The sequence below is a fragment of the Coregonus lavaretus genome (genome assembly GCF_964263955.1).
Source record: "Coregonus lavaretus genome assembly, chromosome: 32".
Classification (NCBI taxonomy): Eukaryota; Metazoa; Chordata; class Actinopteri; order Salmoniformes; family Salmonidae; genus Coregonus; species Coregonus lavaretus.
In genome coordinates this window covers 24,347,421-24,365,094 of record NC_140019.1, presented here as the reverse complement: position 1 = coordinate 24,365,094, position 17,674 = coordinate 24,347,421, and the positions used below count along the sequence as shown (strand labels likewise).

Sequence of the window (17,674 nt, the reverse complement as noted above, 5' to 3'; positions counted from 1 at the left end):
GACAACAGATTGACAGGAGCTGCTGAAGTCTGCATTGGTGCCTGTCTCGCCACGTTTGATCACAAAGAATAGCAGGAGGAACCACAGAGGAACAATGTTACGGCGAAAACCTTCCAATGCCTCAGAGAAGGAGCAGGGGCAGGAGAAGGTGCAGAAGAAGAAGGTGAGGAGGTTTGGATTGTCTGTCTGTGAGTGATGATGATACAAAGTGCAATGACAAGAGGAGAAAGGCTGTCTGCACACTGCAAAAAGGGCTTTGGAGTCAGATGTCTATCAAACACGCATAGGCCTATTTATTTTTCTAAATGAGAAGTGATCAAGTTAAATAAGTACATTGTGTGAAAATATGTGATAGAACAACATAGAGCAATGCAAAGTGTCCATCTTGCTGATTAATGAACGCATGGTGGAGAGTTATTTAGAAGAGCGCTACTTTCTCTGGTTTATCCCATTATACTCGACTAACCCCAACACTGAGATACACCTTAGCCTATAGCCTGTATGTGCTGCAAACACTGACAGGATGTGCTACACAGGCGTAGAAGAAGAAACCTTTGTAGTGACCTGAAAAACCATTCTAAAACCTGGAACTGAAATATTTCAAGCCTTGGTTGTCAGGGTTAAAAATATTGCTTCTCACGGCACAAAACGTTAGTTCCTCTAATATCGCTGTATGATTCATTTCTATTGGCCATGGACGTAGAAGCTAAGTTCAGTTTGAGTCAGACTTTCGTGGCTTCATGCTCTAAAGCTCTACTGGCTTGGTTGGGTAACAGCTAACCTCCTACGCTTAACCAGTGCTCTTGTTTTCCATCCGCAACCCATGTTCTACCCTCCTATCCAGGTTTCATCATAACACACCTCATTACCTTAACGCCATTGCTCCTCCTCACCACCACCACATGCGATTATAATCAGTACTGGATGAGAAAGGTCAAAACTGTACAGACTCAGGAGCAGAGATACTGTTGAATAAATGTACTTGAAACATGGGCTTCAGTGGGTGTTGATGCCTGACAAGGCAAATAATTTGCTCCTCAGCAAGATCACCTAATGGATATTAAATGATACTAATGCCTATCATTATAAACTAACAATTATCTTCTGAGTGGTTGTTACCCTCCTTTGGTTCAGTGGTTTGATAAGCATGTCGTTTTCTCACAGCCACCAAGGCTGTCTAGACGTCTGCAGCGATTGGCTGCCAACAGTTACCCAACATGTACCCACTTCCTGTGGGTTTTAACTAGGGGCAAGAAGGAGAGGTGAAGATAGGCCATGGTGTCAAACGGAAAGTAATGGCTGCTTATCTCTATAGGGAACTGCAACAATTAAAACTGTAAGACAGCAACAATGGTTTCTGTACTGATTCTAAGTACAGTATCAAATTGAGACATTTACATTTACATTTTAGTCATTTAGCAGACGCTCTTATCCAGAGCGACTTACAGTTAGTGAGTGCACACATTATTTTATTTTATTTTTCATACTGGCCCCCCGTGGGAATCAAACCCACAACCCTGGCGTTGCAAACGCCATGCTCTACTAACTGAGCTACATCCCTGTAGACTAAATCATATGTGTAATTACTCTAAGTTGGAGTATACAGTTGGGAATATTTTTCATTCAGAACTGAAGTGTAGAATCAGAGATGTCAACGTAAAGGCAAAAGAAGAGGTTTATTGAAATGCATTGGAAAGACTAGAGGTAGAGGAATAGAGCAAATAAAAGCATACTAGGCTACAACACAGTATACCTGACTTCAGCTTTTAGCTTTGCCATATAACGGTTGTTTGATAATTTGGGAACAGCATTCCATAATGTTATCGATCTGCGTCTAGGCTTTTTATATCTGCGTAAGCAGTGTCTCATGCTACATATCCCATAATATATAACTACATATCCCATAATATATAACTACATACCCCATAATATATAACTACATATTCCATAATATATAACTACATATTCCATAATATATAACTACATACCCCATAATTTATAATTTATCGTCATTATCATGGCGACCAGTCGAGCTAGCGTTATGACCAAGCCTGTCTGATGTAGAGGTGTCTTCTGTCAATCTCTACAGGACGTGATACCAGCTATAGTGGAACATCAGTGTGATAAGTGCTTCCTCAGACTAGGCTCTCCATAATATAACTGGAAAGGTTTTTCTTAAGTTCTAATTTAATAAACCTGATGATATAGAGTTTATGTTGTTGATACAAAAAATATTTCATGCATTGTCATTACTGTAAGTGGTAAACAGTAACCCAGGCCTAAACAGTAACCTAGGCCTAAACAGTAACCCAGGCCTAAACAGTAACCCAGGCCTAAACAGTAACCCAGGCCTAAACCCCCAAAGACGCCTAAACAGTAACCCAGGCCTAAACCCCCAGAGAGCGGTAACAGTAACCCAGGTGACAGTGACATTTTGGCTCTTGTTCTCAGATGTATATGATGGTTTCCTCTTCCTCATCTAAGATGTTACCAAGTGATGATAAATGCTACTTCCATGGGTTGGTTCTCTACTGTATTTTAGATATCATGCCGATGTTCTGTCTCCTCCCGGCTCATTGCCTCTTATCACAACTGTCTCTGTGAAGTTTATTGGAAGAACTCTGTGGGTGCCAAAATATCCTTAATTAAATGTTATAGGTTTAATACTTTAAGATATGACTTTAGATGTATGTTGAGATTGTCAAAAGTGTATATCTCTGGGTCTCCTCTACGTGTCCTCTATGTATCCTCTCTCTGTCTCCACAGCTCACCCTGCAGAGGTCCAGCAGCTTCAAGGACTTCATGAAGCCCAGGTCCCCTGTAGTGGTGGACAAGGAGTTCAACTTGGACTACACAGTAAGTTTACAGTGTGACTGACTGGTTTTGAACCCGGGTCTCCACTATGCTGTGTTAGCGCACTGAGCTACCTTGGGAAGCTAATGCAATTCTTTAGGGCTCAGACAAGGTTACTCATCACACGAGTGTGGTTCACCGAACTACGTCTGTTAAACACAAAAGCCTCTGATGTCTTCCATTAGCAGCCATATGTAATCACAGAGTTCCATTATGTAACAGTTTAATACCAACGATTGATTATAGAATTACATGACTTGTTTCAATCTCTTTGTCTACTGAAATTCTAAAAGTGGTTGTTCCTTGACGGGGGACATACTGGATAATGGTCATGCAACCACTGACTTTCACCCATACCCACATTCTCCGCACATTGTTTGCAGTTCATGCTTCCCAATAATAGCCCAAAACAAAGAAATGTTTCACATTGATGACAATAACATCAAACTGAAATAGACAGCACTGTTATTTTGCTACTGTATTTTACAAACAGTATGACTGGAAGTTAGAAGATAAAGAGATAGTTTAGAATACATTTTCGACAAGGAGAGGAAGATCACAGAGGATGACGCTTAAAGCTGTGTGTAAACCAAACCACATCAAGAGACAGGACAGAAATACATAAGCAGGATGTCCTCTGTAAAAGCTAGTCAAGCAGAGAACTTCTGGCTGCTGTCTTCCAGACAGTCTGGTGCTTCACAGTGGGATCCATTCACTACAGCTAATGACCTCTCCAGAACCAATTGGTGCCATTAACTGTGAGGGACATGGTTTCATAATGAGCTATCGGCCCACGTGTTGCTCTTATGATTTTGTTTAGGGATTGTTTGGTTCTAGTCCTGTCTTTTTGTGTGCAAGCATGTACAGTGAGGAAAAAAAGTATTTAGTCAGCCACCAATTGTGCAAGTTCTCCCACTTAAAAAGATGAGAGAGGCCTGTAATTTTCATCATAGGTACACGTCAACTATGACAGACAAATTGAGATTTTTTTTCTCCAGAAAATCACATTGTAGGATTTTTTATGAATTTATTTGCAAATTATGGTGGAAAATAAGTATTTGGTCACCTACAAACAAGCAAGATTTCTGGCTCTCACAGACCTGTAACTTCTTCTTTAAGAGGCTCCTCTGTCCTCCACTCGTTACCTGTATTAATGGCACCTGTTTGAACTTGTTATCAGTATAAAAGACACCTGTACACAACCTCAAACAGTCACACTCCAAAATCCACTATGGCCAAGACCAAAGAGCTGTCAAAGGACACCAGAAACAAAATTGTAGACCTGCACCAGGCTAGGTAAGCAGCTTGGTTTGAAGAAATCAACAGTGGGAGCAATTATTAGGAAATGGAAGACATACACGACCACTAATAATCTCCCTCGATCTGGGGTTCCACGCAAAATCTCACCCTGTGGGGTCAAAATGATAAAAAAAAAAAATAATAATCCCAGAACCACACGGGGGGACCTAGTGAATGACCTGCAGAGAGCTGGGACCAAAGTAACAAAGCCTACCATCAGTAACACACTACGCCGCCAGGGACTCAAATCCTGCAGTGCCAGACGTGTCCCCCTGCTTAAGCCAGTACATGTCCAGGCCCGTCTGAAGTTTGCTAGAGTGCATTTGGATGATCCAGAAGAGGATTGGGAGAATGTCATATGGTCAGATGAAACCAAAATATAACTTTTTGGTAAAAACTCAACTCGTCGTGTTTGGAGGACAAAGAATACTGAGTTGTATCCAAAGAACACCATACCTACTGTGAAGCATGGGGGTGGAAACATCATGCTTTGGGGCTGTTTTTCTGCAAAGGGACCAGGACGACTGATCTGTGTAAAGGAAAGAATGAATGGGGCCATGTATCGTGAGATTTTGAGTGAAAACCTCCTTCCATCAGCAAGGGCATTGAAGATGAAACGTGGCTGGGTCTTTCAGCATGACAATGATCCCAAACACACCGCCCGGGCAACGAAGGAGTGGCTTCGTAAGAAGCATTTCAAGGTCCTGGAGTGGCCTAGCCATTCTCCAGATCTCAACCCCATGGAAAATCTTTGGAGGGAGTTGAAAGTCCGTGTTGCCCAGCGACAGCCCCAAAACATCACTGCTCTAGAGGAGATCTGCTTGGAGGAATGGGCCAAAATACCAGCAACAGTGTGAAAACCTTGTGATGACTTACAGAAAATGTTTGACCTGTGTCATTGCCAACAAAGGGTATATAACAAAGTATTGAGAAACTTTTGTTATTGACCAAATACTTATTTTCCACCATAATTTGCAAATAAATTCATAAAAAATCCTACAATGTGATTTTCTGGGTTTTTTTCTTCTCATTTTGTCTGTCATAGTTGACGTGTACCTATGATGAAAATTACAGGCCCCTCTTATCTTTTTAAGTGGGAGAACTTGCACAATTGGTGGCTGACTAAATACTTTTCCCCCCCACTGTATAGTGTGTGTACAGTATGTGTGTGTTTGTGTGTGTGTGTGTGTGTGTGTGTGTGTGTGTGTGTGTGTGTGTGTGTGTGTGTGTGTGTGTGTGTGTGTGTGTGTTTACATCCATGCCAGCGTGAGAGAGTATGTCTCTATTTGCTATATGTATGTGAGAAATCTGCAGTATTTGTTTACAGCACATGTGGTCTGTTGTGCTGAAGATGAGGCTGTAGGCTTCCATGGTAACTACACATCCATACTGTCTGACTGTAGCCCTGTGGGGAGGACCTAGTATGACTCACTGTAGTGCTGACTGCACCATGCTCTGCTCTGTTCTGCTCTACTCTGTTCTGCTCTGTTCTAGTCTGGTCTGTTCTGTTCTACTCTGATCTGTTCTGTTCTACTCTGTTCTGTTCTGCTCTGTTCTACTCTGTTCTGTTCTGCTCTTTTCTGTTCTGTTCTCTTCTGCTCTGTTCTGCTTTGCTCTGTTCTATTCTATTCTGCTCTGTTTCTACTCTGCTCAGTTCTGCTCTGTTCTACTCTTCTTTGTTCTGCTCTGCTCTGTTCTGTTCTGCTCTGTTCTGTTCTGTCCTACTCTGCTATGTTCTGTTCTGCTCTGTTCTACTCTGCTCTGTTCTGTTCTGCTCTGTTCTGTTCTGTCCTACTCTGCTATGTTCTGCTCTGTTCTACTCTGCTCTGCTCTGTTCTACTCTGCTCTGTTCTATTCTATTCTGCTCTGTTTCTACTCTGCTCTGTTCTGTTCTACTCTGCTCTGTTCTACTCTTCTTTGTTCTACTCTGCTCTGTTCTGTTCTGCTCTGTTCTGTTCTGTCCTACTCTGCTATGTTCTGTTCTGCTCTGTTCTACTCTGCTCTGCTCTGCTCTGTTCTGCTCTCTGTTCTCTCTCTGAGCCTGCTGCAAGTGACACACAAACTTTCATCACAGCCAAGCTTTACTGGAAGCACTTTGACCGACACAGTGTCCCAATCACTGATTCACGTCACACATTGCAATCTGTGTGTGTGTGTGTGTGTGTGAACCACTAGAGCACATCACCACACATGTTACTGTTATAACTTTAATTTTAGTGTATAAAAACAGTTAGGTTAGGTGACCCTGTGCACTTAATTTGTGTCTGAGAATTCACATTTATTGTGATCCAACACAGCAGTGCACATCACCCCCACCTTGCAAAGATTGACTTAAGTAGATGTTGAAATGGTAACCAAAAGTAACCCTCTAGGTGCCAGAGGATGTGACTGTGGAGGAGGCAGTGAAGAGTGGCAGTAAGCAGGGGAAGAAGTCGTGGCGTAACGTCATCTCACGCACCATGACCCGTAAAACCTCCAAGAGGGTACAGAAGGCCCTGGCAGAGGAGGGGGTAAGTGTAGAGTGATGTACTACAATACCCATAACACATCTGGTTTGGTCTTAGTAAAGAATGTTCCAAAGCTAACAACAGGTAGGTGGAGCACAGCTACGACCAGAAGTGACTTTTTCATGGCAGGTTAGGAGAATTAAAGTGACAGGTTAGGAGAATTAAAGTGGCAGGTTAGGAGAATTAGGTTAAGGTTAGGAAAAAGGGTTAGAGTTAGCTAAAATGCTCTCCTCACCTGCTATGAAAAGTAACTTCCGGTCGTAGCTGTACTCCATCTAGTCACAACCCTAACAACGTGGGTTGGTCTCCTTACCAATAAATCATCAAAACTGACAATTATACTGTAAATATAAACATAATGTATGATTGTACAACTAATTCATAATCAAATATTCAAATATCGTTTTAAATATGTGACAAAAAAATAAGACAATTTTAGGCATAGATATTCAGTTTAACCCTGAAAATGAGACACTTAATTTGAGTAAACATGGATATATCTAAATACAGTACCTCTTTGCCTGAACATTTTCAAAAGGTTGACAATGCCTCTCCCTAGTGGCCACATTCAAACAGCATCCAAAAAGGTTCAGGCTTTCACAGCTATGACATGTTCTACCATTCAAGGCCACACTACAGAACAGTCTACTTTGGAGACTTTTCTGATGTAAGGCCCCCAGACAGCTGTCTGTAGATGTACTATATCCTCATGTTAGGGCCAAACATACACTACCATTCAAAAGTTTGGGGTCACTTAGAAATGTCCTTGTTTTCAAAAGAAAAGCAAGTTTTTTGTCTATTAAAATAACATCAAATTGATCAGAAATACAGTGTAGACATTGTTAATGTTGTAAATGGCTACTGTAGCTGGAAACGGCTGATTTTTAATGGAATATCTACATATGCGTACAGAAGCCCATTTTCAGCAACCATCAGTCCTGTGTTCCAATGGCAATTTGTGTTTGCTAATCCAAGTTTATCATTTTAAAAGGCTAATTGATCATTAGAAAACCCTTTTGCAATTATGTTAGCACAGCTGAAAACTGTTGCGCTGATTAAAGAAGCAATAAAACTGGCCTTCTTGAGACTAGTTGAGCATCTGGAGCATCAGCAATTGTGGGTTTGATTATAGGCTCGAAATGGCCAGAAACTGCTGCTGGGTTGTTGCCCTCCTACGGCCTCCTCCACGTCTCCTGATGTACTGGCCTGCCTCCTGGTAGCGGCTCCATGCTCTGGACACTACGCTGACAGACACAGCAATCCTTCTTGCCACAGCTCGCATTGATGTGCCATCCTGGATGAGCTGCACTACCTGAGCCACTTGTGTGGGTTGTAGACTCCGTCTCATGCTACCACTAGAGTGAAAGCACTGCCAGCATTCAAAAGTGACCAAAACATCAACCAGGAAGCATAGGAACTGAGAAGTGGTCTGTGGTCACCACCTGCAAAACCAGTCCTTTATTGGGGGTGTCTTGCTAATTGCCTATAATTTCCACCTGTTGTCTATTCCATTTGCACAACAGCATGTGAAATGTATTGTCAATCAGTGTTGCTTCCTAAGTGGACAGCTTGATTTCACAGAAGTGTGATTGACTTGGAGTTACATTGTGTTGTTTAAGTGTTCCCTTTATTGTTTATATACAGTGAGGGAAAAAAGTATTTGATCCCCTGCTGATTTTGTACGTTTGCTCACTGACGAAGAAATGATCAGTCTATCATTTTAATGGTAGGTTTATTTTAACAGTGAGAGACAGAATAACAACAACAAAAATCCAGAAAAACGCATGTAAAAAATGTTATTAATTGATTTGCATTTTAATGAGGGAAATAAGTATTTGACCCCCTCTCAATCAGAAAGAATTAAGGCTCCCAGGTGTCTTTTATACAGGTTACGAGCTGAGATTAGGAGCACACTCTTAAAGGGAGTGCTCCTAATCTCAGCTTGTTACCTGTATAAAAGACACCTGTCCACAGAAGCAATCAATCAATCATATTCCAAACTCTCCACCATGGCCAAGACCAAAGAGCTCTCCAAGGATGTCAGGGACAAGATTGTAGATCTACACAAGGCTGGAATGGGCTACAAGACCATCGCCAAGCAGCTTGGTGAGAAGGTGACAACAGTTGGTGTGATTATTCGCAAATGGAAGAAACACAAAAGAACTGTCAACCTCCCTCGGCCTGGGGCTCCATGCAAGATCTCACCTCGTGGAGTTGCAATGATCATGAGAACGGTGAGGAATCAGCCCAGAACTACACGGGAGGATCTTGTCAATGATATCAAGGCAGCTGGGACCATAGTCACCAAGAAAACAATTGGTAACACATTACGCCGTGAAGGACTGAAATCCTGCAGCGCCCGCAAGGTCCCCCTGCTCAAGAAAGCACATATACAGGGCCGTCTGAAGTTTGCCGATGAACATCTGAATGATTCAGAGGAGAACTGGGTGAAAGTGTTGTGGTCAGATGAGACAAAAATTGAGCTCTTTGGCATCAACTCGAGGAGGAGGAATGCTGCCTAAGACCCCGAGAACACCATCCCCACCGTCAAACATGGAGGTGGAAACATTATGCTTTGGGGGTGTTTTTCTGCTAAGGGGACAGGACAACTTCACCGCATCAAAGGGACAATGGACGGGGCAATATACCGTCAAATCTTGGGTGAGAACCTCCTTCCCTCAGCCAGGGCATTGAGAATGGGTCGTGGATGGGTATTCCACTATGACAATGACCCAAAACACACGGCCAAGGCAACAAAGGAGTGGCTCAAGAAGAAGCACATTAAGGTCCTGGAGTGGCCTAGCCAGTCTCCAGACCTTAATCCCATAGAAAATCTGTGGAGGGAGCTGAAGGTTCGAGTTGCCAAACATCAGCCTCGAAACCTTAATGACTTGGAGAAGATCTGCAAAGAGGAGTTGGACAAAATCCCTCCTTAGATGTGTGCAAACCTGCTGGCCAACTACAAGAAACATCTGACCTCTGTGATTGCCAACAAGGGTTTTTCCACCAAGTACTAAGTCATGTTTTTAGAGGGGTCAAATACTTATTTCCCTCATTAAAATGCAAATCAATTCATAACATTTTTGACATGTGTTTTTCTGGATTTGTTTGTTGTTATTCTGTCTCTCACTGTTCAAATAAACCTACCATTAAAATTATAGACTGATCATTTCTTTGTCAGTGGGCAAATGTACAAAATCAGCAGGGGATCAAATACTTTTTTCCCTCACAGTATGTATATATATATATATATATATATACATACAGTGGGGAGAACAAGTATTTGATACACTGCCAATTTTGCAGGTTTTCCTACTTACAAAGCATGTAGAGGTCTGTAATTTTTATCATAGGTACACTTCAACTGTGAGAGACGGACTCTAAAACTTAAATCCAGAAAATCACATTGTATGATTTTTAAGAAATTAATTTGCATTTTATTGCATGACATAAGTATTTGATACATCAGAAAAGCAGAACTTAATATTTGGTACAGAAACCTTTGTTTGCAATTACAGAGATCATACGTTTCCTGTAGGTCTTGACCAGGTTTGCACACACTGCAGCAGGGATTATGGCCCACTCTTCCATACAGACCTTCTCCAGATCCTTCAGGTTTCGGGGCTGTCGCTGGGCAATACAGACTTTCAGCTCCCTCCAAAGATTTTCTATTGGGTTCAGGTCTGGAGACTGGCTAGGCCACTCCAGGACCTTGAGATGCTTATTACGGAGCCACTCCTTAGTTGCCCTGGCTGTGTGTTTCGGGTCGTTGTCATGCTGGAAGACCCAGCCACGACCCATCTTCAATGCTCTTACTGAGGGAAGGAGGTTGTTGGCCAAGATCTCGCAATTCATGGCCCCATCCATCCTCCCCTCAATACGGTGCAGTCGTCCTGTCCCCTTTGCAGAAAAGCATCCCCAAAGAATGATGTTTCCACCTCCATGCTTCACGGTTGGGATGGTGTTCTTGGGGTTGTACTCATCCTTCTTCTTCCTCCAAACACGGCGAGTGGAGTTTAGACCAAAAAGCTCTATTTTTGTCTCATCAGACCACATGACCTTCTCCCATTCCTCCTCTGGATCATCCAGATGGTCATTGGCAAACTTCAGACGGGCCTGGACATGCGCTGGCTTGAGCAGGGGGACCTTGCGTGCGCTGCAGGATTTTAATCCATGACGGCGTAGTGTGTTACTAATGGTTTTCTTTGAGACTGTGGTCCCAGCTCTCTTCAGGTCATTGACCAGGTCCTGCCGTGTAGTTCTGGGCTGATCGCTCACCTTCCTCATGATCATTGATGCCCCACGAGGTGAGATCTTGCATGGAGCCCCAGACCGAGAGTGATTGACCGTCATCTTGAACTATAATTGTGCCAACAGTTGTTGCCTTCTCACCAAGCTGCTTGCCTATTGTCCTGTAGCCCATCCCAGCCTTGTGCAGGTCTACAATTTTATCCCTGATGTCCTTACACAGCTCTCTGGTCTTGGCCATTGTGGAGAGGTTGGAGTCTGTTTGATTGAGTGTGTGGACAGGTGTCTTTTATACAGGTAACGAGTTCAAACAGGTGCCGTTAATACAGGTAATGAGTGGAGAACAGGAGGGCTTCTTAAAGAAAACCTAACAGGTCTTTGAGAGCCGGAATTCTTACTGGTTGGTAGATGATCAAATACTTATGTCATGCAATAAAATGCAAATTAATTACTTAAAAATCATACAATGTGATTTTCTGGATTTTTGTTTTAGATTCCGTCTCTCACAGTCAAATTGTACCTATGTAGAAATTACAGACCTCTACATGCTTTGTAAGTAGGAAAACCTGCAAAATCAGCAGTGTATCAAATACTTGTTCTCCCCACTGTGTGTGTGTATGTGTGTGTGTGTGTATATATATATATATATATATATATATAAACAAAATATATGTCTATTGTATAATGAATATACAGTATGTCTATGGTTAGGGCATATTTTACCTGAAGGCGCTGTCTGTTGTTGAACACTAAACAATATCCTCTATGTACAGGGGGAAAGTGGTGAGGAGGGCTCCCCGTCCCCCACCACAGACTGGATGCCAGACCTGACAGCAGGCAATAGGACCTCCGTGTGCTCCACAGGCTCAGAGGACACCGTCCTCAGCCCCCTCTCCCGCCAGCTCTCTGGGTGTAAGCTAAAATATATTTTGTTGAACCTGTCTAACAAGTTAAGTACATAAAGCTAACCCTCACTACATTCATGGCTATAAGTATGGTTTAGCTTCTTATTTTCAGGGAAACCTTTCATGGGACTAAAAGGCTATAAGACATTGCCTATTGACAATGCCTGTAATTGTCTGACTATGCTTGCTGCAGGTGGGGACCGCCAGAGCCTGGACAGTGGCTATAGCCAGAGAGACAGCATGAGGCTGGAGGAGTCCAGTCCTCCCTACACAGGCCCCTTCTGTGGTCGCGCCCGCGTCCACACAGACTTCATCCCCAGCCCCTACGACATTGAGTCCCTCAAGCTCCAAGTAAGTACACTGACTGACGGTAGGCTCAGCATTTAGACTGGTTTAAACAGACTGACGGTACCCTCAGCATTTAGACTGGTTTAACCAGACTGACGGTTCCCTCAGCATTTAGACTGGTTTAACCAGACTGATGGTACCCTCAACATTTAGACTGGTTTAACCAGACTGACAGTACATTCAGCATTCAGACTGGTTTAACCAGACTGACGGTACACTCAGCATTTAGACTGGTTTAGCCAGACTACAAAGTAAGACCCACCCTATGGAATCTGTTAACAGATGGTGAAATAAAAGAAGGGTTCCTTAGTCATTATCCATGGCTGAATCTCTATAGGAGCCAATCTTATTGAGCGCTGATCAGATTAGACATATAACATAATTACAGTAGTATTAGAGTATCTCAGAGAAGTATACAATTACAGTAGTATTAGAGTAGCTCAGTGAATTATACAATAACAGTAGTATTAGAGTAGCTCAGTGAATTATACAATTACAGTAGTATTAGAGTAGCTCAGTGAATTATACAATTACAGTAGTATTAGAGTAGCTCAGTGAATTATACAATTACAGTAGTATTAGAGTAGCTCAGTGAAGTATACAATTACAGTAGTATTAGAGTAGCTCAGTGAAGTATAGAATTACAGTAGTATTAGAGTAGCTCAGTGAAGTATAGAATTACAGTAGTATTAGAGCAGCTCAGTGACGTATAGAATTACACAGACCCACTTCACATATACCACAAATGTATGTGATCTTATAGTATGTAACTGGAATGCAGATCATGTTTGGATGGAGGTAGTCATTATTCACTGTTTCTCATGCAGAAAGGTGACATCATCCAGATCATTGAGAAGGACCCAGTGGGCACATGGACAGGGAAGCTCAACAACAAGGTGGGCACCTTTAAGTTCATCTACGTCAACATCCTACCGGACGAGGCCACACCGCCCATGAGGAAGAGGTGCTCCAACAAGAATCGCTGCTCCACGGCCAAAAACAAGCCCCAGACCCTGGAGGAAGTTCTGGAGAGGATCGGGCTCACCGTAAGACAATCAAATCCTCTTAATCTCATACAGAGATTCAAATAAACAGCTGGCTTAGACAACGCAATCAAAGAGAAATCATGACTAACTTGGATCAGTTGAATTGGGAAAAGTTTAAACACTGAGTGCTGTATAAATACCTTAGTGAAATTGGATAAATACCTGACAATGCAAATATATAATTGCATTTCATTCGACGGTCTCAGAAGTTCCTGTCAATGAATCTTTTTGGGGGGATTCTGTGCAATGCTATCGCTAATGCTAATGCGATGCTTTTCTCTGATGTTTAGGAGCTGGGCTCTTTGCTGTCCATGCACGGCTTCCAGAGCCTGGAGGACTTTGGCGGGCTGAAGGAGTCCCACCTCAATGAGCTCAATATCACAGATGCTGAACAACGTACCAAGATCCTGACTGCTACTGAGCTGCTGCGTGACTGTAGGTCCACTCTCCATTCCATCTAATAACATACTCACACTATAGGAGGCCCATGATCACATTATGATCACACATAAACACACCTACAGGAGGCCCACCACACACGGATACCATGCTTTACTGCAGCCAGACGATGCCATAATCTACCTGTAATCAATCAGCACATTGTATGTACAGTATTCATTTGTATATTCAGTCAATTTTCTTTTCTACATGGAAGCCTCCCTCATAGCCTCTTATGTGGTACTTCAAGATGTAATGCAATGCAGGACATTTTCAACAAGGCCTAGAAGTGTACTATTTTCTCCATACAGTGCTATCATCAGCTTTCTCTGTACAGTGCTATCATCAGCTTTCTCTCTTTTTATCATCAGCTGTTCTCTAATTAGCTTCATTTTATGAGGCTCACTACATTAATGGTACAACATTCCGCTCACATTTTCCTGCTGTGCTCATTGGCCTGTAGGAAACCCCATTTGGCCCTCAGAAACACCTTGATATGGGAGCTCTCTTCCCTCCAGCCAGATCATTAGCCCTCATTTAAACACCTGTCCTCTAGCTGTTTCCTCTGCTCTGAACATAACCACTTGGTTGGCCATTAGCCTGTGGGGCTAGCAGCTCCGACGTGCTTCCCTGTTCTAATTACATACACTATGGCCGGGATTCAAACGAACCACACTGCGCTGACATCGCACTGCACTTGACTTTTAAAAGGCAATTTCCCTGACGTTAGAGGCACATGCTGAAGTAATGGCATTTGTACCAACACTGAAATTGATGGGATGGTTAACTCCGCTGTATTGATGTTGATGGTTGTATTGTCTTTGTCCCCCTCAGCGGATGATGAGTCTGAGCCAGAGGAGGAGGGAAGTAGTGCTGAGGAGAAGGATGACCTACCCAGGGACTCAGGCTGCTTCGAGAGCACAGAGAACCTGGAGGACGGGCGCCATGAACCAGAGGGAGAGCCAGGTACGGAGCAGAAGTCTAACCAGGAGCCAGAGCAGCACCAGGTTGAGGAGGAGCAGCTGAGTTCTGTTGAGGAGCAACTGCAGGAGCTTAGAGTGGATGAGGAGGTCTCCTGAGAACTGAAGAGAAGAGAAGCTCTGGAATTGATGAGAACCTTGGTTGGTTGACTGTACTGATGGACATTTATCAAAAGACAACGACAATTGGTTGATTGATTCAAACCATCAGAATAGAGTGATAAAGTCAGGATTAAGCCATATATACTGAGAGGGAGTTTATTTTCATTTGTGGCCCCCACACTTTAAAAACAAAGGATCACAAGGCTGCAGTCGTAGCATGAGCTTCACCAGTAACTATTGAAAATGTTTTTGAAGAATGCAAGACTTTTGAAAGTCTCTCTTTTTTGGGGGAAAGCTCGGTGTGGTCAAGTTGTAAATATGAATTGATTGTGCAAGTGTCATCCTTTTCACTGATACCATGTCATTTGTGCAGGTCTGAGTGGATTTTTTATAAACAGAGCATTCTTATCATCTTTCCAGGCTACTATTAGTTCTGACATGGATATTAAGATCTTAGTAAGGACATACAAACTTTTATTTTTTTCAGTGTGTTTCTGACATGATATGGTCACGTATTTCATATTATTTCCATCAATGGATATGTAAGAAATATTACTTTTCTAACGTTTTTTTTTTTTTTTTATCCTTTATTCTGTCAAGTTTTCTGTTACTTTTTAAAAACATTTTAGGTATTTGAATGTAAAACGTTTTGTGTTTTCCATGTGTAATGTTTTTGCTAGCATGTTTTTTTCAACTGTTATTTGGGAAATATTCTTGAATATTAATTTTTATGAATTTGTGGACTGTATATAACTTTTAGACATTTGACAGCACCAAAGCCATATCTCATGTGTTCTGAGTTTTCACTGTATATTTGTGTTTACCTCTGTATTTTGTGGTAACATCTATATGTCTGTCATAGTTGTTAGGTAGATTTTTCTGTTATCAATTTGAAATAAAACAGTTCATAGTTAATTAACCTGGGCATTATACAAGACACACTATAGGACAGTATGTATAGACCCTCCCACTGCACACAGAGGGCACTGTTAATAGCTCTGTTTATATCTGGTGCTAACATGTGTCCTGATTTGAGCCGCATTCAGATTGTGCTCAAACTTTTAGACCAGTGTAGATTATAAAAAGTATTGATTGTGAGCAGATCTTCCTGACAACCTCCGAAAGTAGTCCGGAGGAATTGATTGGTTGGATGAAAGCTAAGTGGTCAGAGCTTAGTGACAGGTCAATGGGTGGAGTTTACAGTTGAGTCCAATAAAGACAAGGCTCACAGGATAGAAAAGAGTAAAAACCCTTGAATGAGTAGGTGTGTCCACAGTCGTGGTCAAAAGTTGAGAATGACACAAATATCATTTTTCACAGTCTGCTGCCTCAGTTTTGATGATGGCAATTTGCATATACTCCAGCATGTCATGAAGAGTGATCAGATGAATTGCAATTAATTGCAAAGTCCCTCTTTGCCATGAAGATGAACGTAATCCCCCAAAAACATTTCCATCATGTCAGTGATTCTCTCGTTAACACATGTGAGAGTGTTGACGAGGACAAGGCTGTAGATCACTCTGTCATGCTGATTGAGTTAGAATAACAGACTGGAAGCTTTAAAAGGAGGGTGGTGCTTGAAATCATTGTTGTTCCTCTGTTAACCATGGTTACCTGCAAGGAAACACGTGCCGTCATCATTGCTTTGCACCAAAAGGGCTTCACAGGCAAGGATATTGCTGCTAGTAAGATTGCACCTAAATCAACCATTTATCAGATCATCAAGAACTTCAAGGAGAGAGGTTCAATTGTTGTGAAGGCGGCGTCAGGGCGCCCAAGAAAGTCCAGCAAGCACCAGGACCGTCTCCTAAAGTTGATTCAGCTGCGGGATCGGGGGACCACCAGTGCAGAGCTTGCTCAGGAATGGCAGCAGGCAGGTGTGAGTGCATCTGCACGCACAGTGAGGCAAAGACTTTTGGAGGATGGCCTGGTGTCAAGAAGGGCAGCAAAGAAGCCACTTCTCTCCAGGAAAAACATCAGGGACAGACTGATATTCTGCAAAAGGTACAGGGATTGGACTGCTGAGGACTGGGGTAAAGTCATTTTCTCTGATGAATCCCCTTTCCGATTGTTTGGGGCATCCGGAAAACACCTTGTCCGGAGAAGACAAGGTGAGCGCTACCATCAGTCCTGTGTCATGCCAACAGTAAAGCATCCTGAGACCATTCATGTGTGGGGTTGCTTCTCAGCCAAGGGAGTGGGCTCACTCACAATTTTCCCTAAGAACACAGCCATGACTAAAGAATGGTACCAACACATTCTCCGAGAGCAACTTCTCCCAACCAACCAAGAACAGCTTGGTGACGACCAATGCCTTTTCCAGCATGATGGAGCACCTTGCCAGAAGGCAAAAGTGATAACTAAGTGGCTCGGGGAACAAAACATCGACATTTTGGGTCCATGGCCAGGAAACTCCCCAGACCTTAATCCCATTGACAAACTCCAAGCATTGATTATGCAAGAATGGGCTGCCATCAGTCAGGATGTGGCCCAGAAGACAATTGACAGCATGCCAGGGCGGATTGCAGAGGACTTCAAAAAGATGGGTCAACACTGCAAATATTGACTCTTTGCCTAAACTTAATGTAATTGTCAAATAAAGCCTTTGACACTTATGGAATGCTTGTAATTATACTTCAGTATACCATAGTAACATCTGACAAAAATATCTCATAACACTGAAGCAGCGAACTTTGTGAAGACCAATACTTGTGTCATTCTCAACATTTTTGACCACGACTGTACACACGTGTGTAAAAAGTGGTGCACTCCCCCCTGCTGGTACAGTTGATAGTCACGGAGATAGAACCTGTGACATTCTGGTCCCTAATGTTGCAGATGCTCTTTCTCAAAGAATGTATATTTATAGCCCTGTTTACACTTTGCATTAACATGTGGTTTTCATGATCTGATCAAGATGACACAATCACTATCTGTTCAAAGTTGTC

General features: G+C 42.6%; 1 protein-coding gene across 1 annotated transcript; it reads left to right on the top strand.

Moving 5' to 3' along the window:
* Window positions 1–15,639, top strand: LOC311107413 (SAM and SH3 domain-containing protein 3-like). Its single transcript, XM_084149903.1, has 8 exons — window positions 1–163; window positions 2,767–2,856; window positions 6,525–6,662; window positions 11,681–11,819; window positions 12,006–12,163; window positions 12,988–13,206; window positions 13,497–13,641; window positions 14,479–15,639. Exons 1-8 carry the CDS (start codon window positions 95–97, stop codon window positions 14,721–14,723), a joined length of 1,203 nt encoding a protein of 400 aa, XP_084006029.1. The 5' UTR covers window positions 1–94; the 3' UTR covers window positions 14,724–15,639.
* Window positions 15,640–17,674: the final 2,035 nt, after the last annotated feature.